General features: G+C 57.7%; 1 protein-coding gene and 1 long non-coding RNA gene across 4 annotated transcripts; one reads left to right on the top strand and one right to left on the bottom strand.

The window, feature by feature from the left end:
• Positions 1-200: 200 nt before the first annotated feature.
• On the bottom strand, positions 201-6622 carry LOC144318904 (uncharacterized). Its single transcript, XR_013384865.1, has 3 exons — positions 5017-6622; positions 4581-4660; positions 201-3167 (listed from the first exon to the last, which is right to left on the bottom strand). It is a non-coding gene; the product is annotated as an uncharacterized LOC144318904 (long non-coding RNA).
• On the top strand, positions 614-2578 carry C8H16orf90 (chromosome 8 C16orf90 homolog). 3 transcript variants are annotated; one of them, XM_077906388.1, is made up of 3 exons: positions 614-736; positions 1292-1645; positions 2071-2578. In XM_077906388.1, the coding sequence occupies exons 2-3, from the start codon at positions 1462-1464 to the stop codon at positions 2226-2228; spliced, it is 342 nt and encodes a 113-aa protein (XP_077762514.1). In that variant the 5' UTR covers positions 614-736; positions 1292-1461; the 3' UTR covers positions 2229-2578. The 3 variants fall into 3 exon arrangements, with proteins under 3 accessions (XP_077762514.1, XP_077762512.1, XP_077762513.1); XM_077906386.1 differs by having other exon boundaries at positions 620-770; XM_077906387.1 differs by having other exon boundaries at positions 624-740.
• Positions 6623-6757: the final 135 nt, after the last annotated feature.

Below are 6757 nucleotides of genomic sequence, written 5' to 3'. Positions count from 1 at the left end.
TTTAGCGCCTGCCTTTGGCCCAGGGCGCGATCCTGGAGACCCGGGATCGAATCCCACGCCGGGCTCCCGGTGCATGGAGCCTGATCCTCCCTCTGCCTCCCTCTGCCTCTCTCTCTCTCTCTCTCTCTCATAAATAAATAAAAAATTAAAAAAAAATAAAGAGATCCATGGTCTCTTAAAAAAAAAAAAAAACAGTGGTACCACTTTACATTCCTCCCCAGCAGTAAATGAGAGCTCCAGTTCTTCCACTCGTATGACCCACATGATACCCATCATCTACTTATAGGACAATGCACAATTAGGAAAATTAAGTAACTTGCTCAGCCACTCAGAACCACCTTCTCAGCAGGCTCAAAGCGCTGGCTCAGACCTCACCAAGTCTGTGCCCCTGGGGCCTCATTTTTATGGGATGAGCAAACTGAGACCCCCAGAGGTCACCCAGGGGTGACTTTGCAGCCTGCAAGAGCTGTTTTGTGTGGCCTGTCCTAACCCAGAGGATCAAGGACCTCCTCTAGAGTTCCATTTCCTTCTTTTGGCCTTGCCCCACTCTGCCCCATCCCTGGGCTTCATCCTCTCCCAAACTTGAAGGTCCAGGAAGACTGAGAGTCTTCCGTTTGACATCACAGAGCTGGTTGCCATGGGAGCCCTGCAGATCCAGGGGGGGAGAACAGAGCCCTGCTGCACAGGAGGCCCAGCTGCTCCTCCCCCACCATTCTGGCCCTCCATGGAAGCCTTGGTCTGTGCGTTCTCTGAGCTGCGCATAGGAGAAGGTGCCAGGCTGCAGGGAGGAGTGGCAGGAGGAGAGTTGCCCTCCTGTCCTGACCTGGGCCCAAAGCCACCAGAGTGGCCTCAGAGACATGCATCCTTGGGAGAGGGGAATGGCCACTAGTGGTCTAGGCTGTGTGACCCTAGACTATGTGATCCTGGACCCACTGTGCAATTTCTATACTGACACTGGAATGCTCTTTCTAGGATAGGGGGCAAAAAGGGGTGGTAGAAAGGGCTTGAAATCCTGAGAGATCTTTGCATCACGCTCTCAGACTTCTCACACCTTCCTATTGATTGGGAAAGTGAGAAGCCACTGTGATTGGGAAAGGGAAGAGGAGTAATATGTTGGGTGGGGGTTGGTGGGAGGCAGGGGACTGAGACCATTTGATGGAAAGATAGGCCGGTGCTCAGCAAGCCACAGTGGAGCCCATCTAATGAGCTGGTCTTAGAGCACGTGATTGTATTCTCCTCTCTTGGCTGCTGCAGCCTGCCAGCCACCACCCTCCTGCTCTCCCCTCTGCAGATGCAGTGAGCTGGGCCCGAGGACATCCCAGCCACCCCAACATACCACCCAACATCTACGAAGGGGGACTGGGGGCCCAGCAGCAGCAGTGTCCCAGTGCCCAGGGAAGAAAGCCTAAGAACTTCCGACTGCGCCACCTCCGGGGCCTGGCTCTCTACCTGCCAGGCCACATGCAACCTGCCGGCCAGTGTGAGAGCCACTGGCTGGGCCGGCTCATGGCTAAGGGCTGCCTCTCACGTCCTGAGGTCATGGCCTGGCCCCTAGACCTGCCACAGGGGACTCTGAGCCCAGGTAACAGCCACTGCTTGGCCCTCCTGGAAGCTCCAATACCCAGGGACAGCCTGGGAAATACAGGTGAGCACCTGTCCAGGTGAGGCAGGGCTGGGGACAGGAGGGAAAGACCCAGGGAAGAGTTGGCTGGGGACTCAGCTGGACCAAGAATGGGGTCCTTTTCCTTCCCAAAGTTCCTGGGTTCCTGTCCCAGGTCTGCACTCAGTGAGGGACCTTGGACAGCTCCCCACCATCACCCCTACCCTCCCTAGTTCCACTGTGCCCATTTATAAAATGAGAAGGTCAAATCACAGAAAGGTCCTTCCGGCTTGAACCATGTTTCCTTCTTCCTCCTCCCTCATGGGCTCTCTTTCAAGAGAACTGCCCCTCCCTTCTGCCCCTTCCTATTCTGAAGAATGACAGGCTCTGATTTGGGGGTGTGTCATAGGATGGGCTGGCAGCCTCCACTTGGGTTCCTCTGAGTGATTGTCTTTCCCTACTTTTCTTAGCTTCCAGTTCCAGTGTGGACCCAACCAAGGGTGCCCCCTTCCAGCCCAGTCCCTCTGAAGGCTTGGGGCTCAGGCCCAAGAGGTCCTGGGGGGCCTCAGAGGAGTCTATATGTCCTTTGTGCAAAAGAACCCGCTCTGGGGCTCTGGAGAGACCATAAGGATATGAGTGCCAAGGGCTGGCTGTCCCCATGGGGACAGGAGGGAAAAGGATGGCTCAGGAGGAGGAGGCAGGTCCAGACAGGAAGGGCTCAGCCCCTACCAGCAGTCGCCCCCACACTGAGACACCCCAGCAGCTGCCCAGCACCAGAGACTGGGCCAGCCTCAGGAAGGCTCAAGGGGGGGAGGAAGGGGTAGGTCCCATGGGTAGAAGAGAAGAAATAGAAGCCCTTGCAGCCTGCTCCAACTCAGGTCAGCCACTTGTACCTGGGAGGACAGACTGAGCGGAGATTTGGGCTCCGAGAGGCCGGGGAGCCCACAGGTCCGATTCCAATAAAAGCCAAGGCCTGTACCTTCTTGTCCCTGGGTCTCTCTGTGATGAGGTCAATGCAGAGGAGGGGCCTCTCAGAGCACCTGCCACCTGCGTTGAGAGCAAAGTTCCAGGTTGATGCCAAGGAGGATCCAAGGTGCTCCCAGCGTCGGTTGAGGAGTGAACATCCTCCCTCTGGTAGGACTCTGGAAGCCTTCCTGGATGGACAAGGTCTCAACAGACCTAATAAGCAAGGCATGGCATTCTAGCCAAGGCAACAGAGGACAAACAAAGCAGGCCAGGTGTAGGAAGAGTGCCAGGGAAGAGAGCAGGCTCTCAACCTGGGCAGAAATGCTGGCTTGAACCCCATGCCCATGCTCACTCAGGCCTTGATTGAGTTCGCTGCTCCCTGGCTGTCCTGTCCCTCCAGGCAGGATGGGCACAGTCCTTCTCCTAGCTGGGCTGGACTCCAGGCACAGTCAGCTTGGAGTCCTCTGTCCCATGGTGTCTCAACCTTGGCTCTGTTGACATCTGGGCCTGGATATTCCTTTGTTGTGGCTGCCATTCTGTGCATCTTAGGATGTCTACCAGCATCTCTGGCCTCCACTCACTGGATTCCCATAGCATTCTCCTTCCAGTGAGACAACTAAGTGTCTACAGACAGCGTCCAATGTCCTCTGGGTGTGTGTGTGTGTGTGTGTGTGTGTGTGTGTGTGTGTGTGCGCGCAGTATCACTGTGGTTGAAACCCTCTAGACCTCAGTCCAGTGGGGACAGAATGGGACAACCTGGGTTTGTCTTGATCCCTGCCACGCCCCCCCCGCCCCACCGGTGTGACCAACTCCCAGTCCCGGTGGCCCAGGTCAGGCTGGGGCTGAGCTGGCTCCACCAGGGGCTCCTGGCAGATCAAATGTGATGATGTCAAGGACGCTCTGGACTCCCGGGGTCCTTTCAGATATAGGGGAATAATCCCTCCAGCCCCCTCCCTGCCCTCATACCCTGGTCCCACCCTTGGACACTTTATAGGTCCCTGGGACAGCAGATTCTGGAAACTTTGGTTCCTGCGTGGTTTTCATGTCCCACAAGTGTGGGTGTGGCCTTGGGTGGTGGGAGCCTGAGTTGGAGCACCCAGAGAGCTGCCCAAGGAGGACTGACGAGAGGTGGCTGAGTGCTCCAGCTGGGACCTGGGCAGGGACATAGCCTCCCAGCAAGTCCCCCAGATGAGCCACTGGGGGGACAAAAAGGGTGTCTTCTCCTACTACTGGCCCAGAAGGCCAAGGCCGGGATGAGGACAGACGTTAGGGAGGCTGTCCTGGGCACTGGGCAGAAGACGGACCTTGCCAGAAGCCACACTACACAGTCTCTGTAGATTGAGGGCCAATCCCCTCACTTTTGGGTGAAGCCGTGAGGCTCACGGGGGAGCACAGACTGCTCGAGTCCAGGTCTCAGGATTCCCAGGCTGCCGTCAGTGGCTGCGGCGGCCTCCAATGCGTGGGGCCCGGTATTCTGGCTCGTGTAGGACCCCAACCTTGAACTGGGATTAGCTCAGGGCCTTGCTTGACCTACAGAACGTGGCAGAAGTGACACGGTGTCACCTCTGGCCTGAAGGAGGCCTGGCAGTTTCCAGGGTGTGTGCGCTGAGGGAGGCCAATCCATTGAAAGGAGCCCTGCACATGATGGGAAACCAAGTCAGCCCAGGGGAGGCCACGTGGAGGGAACCGGAGCCACAGCCGCAGCCAAGCTCTGGGCCCTCTTGGAGCAGATCCCTTAGCCCCCATGGAGCCACCTCACTTGATGTCACGGAGGGCAGATGATCCGCGGCCCCAGCTCTTCCCTGGGAGAGACATTTGCTGCAGCGGACAAGTTAGACCCAAAGAACACCTGCTAGGCTGACCTCTGAACAGTTCTCCCCTCAACCTCCCAGGACTTTCTTGAAAAACACTCAGAAGAGGCTGAGAGCAAAGCCACAGTTCTAGTGTCCTGGGGACTGATGGGAAGGAGACACTCATGGAGGTGTGCACTGACCCCTGGGGTGCCCCCACCTACCTTCTGAACAGCTGGAGGGGACTGCACCAGGCCTCCAGGAGTCTGTTTCAGCCCTTGGGATGCTGTGTCCTTGGAGCCCGCTGAGGGGAGGCCGACCCAGGAAAGCAGAGTGGCCTTCAGGGCAAAGCCCAACCAGAAGCCCCAACGTCTCAGGGGGCAAACTGATATTTGGCCACACAATTGAGCAAGGGCCCCAGGGAGTCACCTACTTCCTCCTGAAGCTGCCCCAGCAGCAGTGTAAATAACCCAAGTGGGACTTGCCAGCACCTGGGACCCTGCTCGGCACTCACTGTAGGAGTATCAACCTCCGTCCCAACCCCAGGGGCTCCCACACACCCAGCTCTGCAGGTACCTCAGGCCCTGTCCCCGAGGCCTGTCTGGATGAAGCCTGACCCTTGGGGAGCAACACACACGGGCTCTGGAGTTCATTTCAGACCTGGTTTGGGCTCTCTGGCGACCGTTCACGTGCTGAGCAGCCATGGGGTAACTCAGTCCCTGAACCAGTTTTCCTCATCTGTCCAATGGAGTGACAAACTTGACTCCCTTCCCCCAGAGTGGCCAGAAGCTCCAAAGAGAGGCTGGTGGAAGCCAGGGGCTGGAACACACTGGTGCCCTGTCTCAGGCTCCTAAGGTGGGGTGTCTTGGCCCAAGGGTCTCCCCAGGCTCCTGTGATGGGGTCCACTGGCTCAGAGTCCCCATCGGACAACTGTGTTGAGTCACCTGTGGAACCTTCTCTGAGCCAGGACAGAGCCTCCTGACTGGACCAGGCCCTAGCTAAAGCCAAGAGCTGCCAGGCCCACCCCCCAAACATCAGGCGGCTGCTAAGGACCTGCTGATCTCAGAACCTGGTTGTGCTGGTTGGCTCTAGAATCTCTTCCCCACGGCTGCATTCTTTGGCAAAACAAGACAAAACAATCAGCCCTTTCAGCTGGAAGCCATCCTTGGAACTTGGCAGTGGACAAGCAGTTCCTGAGCTGCCGCCCTCAGCCATGGGGGCTGCGTCTACAGGGGTGGGGCCCAGAGGGCAGTGAGCAAGCACTGGAAAGACAAGATGTGACCAATTAAAGGCTGTTTATTTCTAATGAGACAAAACACTACAATCTATTCAACAATGGGCTGGACACTGCAGTGATTGGGGGCAGGGATGGAGGGGCAGGGCGAGGCCTCTGAGCTCGATTATGAATAATGTCCAAGGCAAAACCTTCCAGAAGACTCTTCCTTACCCCTCGGGGCAGAAATAAAAATCACACAATCACCACTGATTCAGATTAGAACACCAAGCTGAGCCTCAGCATGACGCCAAGGTCAGCGCAGAGGTGGGGACAAGTCACCGCAACATGGACCTCTCCCCAAGAGGCACCGCCAGTCAGGAGGTCGAAGGAGAAAGAGTGCTTCTCTTGCCCAGGGCTCGCCCTCGTCCTCATCTCGAGAACACCGTTCTCCCACTTTGAGGGTGGAGGCGGCCCCAGGCTGTGCAGTTCTGAGGGAGGGGAGCATGACAGCACCCAGGCCCCCTGCCTGTTGCTCTCCCTTCTCCTCCTGCTCTCAGGCTGGCGCCCGGTGGCCATGCCTCCAGGACACTGCAGCAACACTGGGCGTGACTCTGCCACCCCCTCTACTCTGGAGGGCAGGGCGGGCAGCAAGCAGCTTTGGGGGATGGAGGTGAGGGTGATGCCAGAAGCAAGTGATGTTCACACGCACACTTCCTGGCACTGACAGCCTCTTTTGTCTCGGCCCCCAGGGACTGAGGGGCCACAAGGCACGTAACAGCCCCCAGCCCCGAAGGCAGGCCCCACTATCGACACCAGTCTCAGCTTTCTCCTGTCTGCATCTTAGAGCTTCAGCTCATGGATTTGGGGGGGTGGGGAGGGGCCCGGGAGGAACCTCACTGGCACCTATCCTCAGCCCAGCTCCCGGGGGCAGCCCAGCCCAGCCAACATCCACCATGTGATGGACAGTTCCGTGCTCGCCGGGACCATGTGAAGCCCTGGGCAGGAGGCCACCGCAGGGTGGAGAACTGTTCCATGATCTGACCTCCCGCATCAGAGCCCTGTGCTTGGGTGAAAAGCCTTCTGGTTCTGCCCGCAAGGAGCCAGCCCCTCATGGAGAGACAGGGGCTGTTCCCCACATCCGAGGCTTCTGTAGGCTGGTTTTGGATAAAGATCTGGCATTCCCTT

The sequence above is a fragment of the Canis aureus genome, chromosome 8, assembly GCF_053574225.1.
Source record: "Canis aureus isolate CA01 chromosome 8, VMU_Caureus_v.1.0, whole genome shotgun sequence".
Lineage (NCBI taxonomy): Eukaryota > Metazoa > Chordata > Mammalia > Carnivora > Canidae > Canis > Canis aureus.
Note: the sequence above shows the minus strand (reverse complement) of the source record. Positions and strands in the feature narration are given on the sequence as shown.

Bases quoted from the DNA above. Each gene is read 5' to 3' on its own strand.
- C8H16orf90 (XM_077906386.1), top strand. From the start codon at position 638: ATGGGAGCCCTGCAGATCCAGGGGGGGAGAACAGAGCCCTGCTGCACA. The intron at 771-1,291 runs GTGCCAGGCTGC...TCCCCTCTGCAG, and splicing joins TGAGCTGCGCATAGGAGAAG to ATGCAGTGAGCTGGGCCCGA. The intron at 1,646-2,070 runs GTGAGCACCTGT...TACTTTTCTTAG, and splicing joins GGACAGCCTGGGAAATACAG to CTTCCAGTTCCAGTGTGGAC.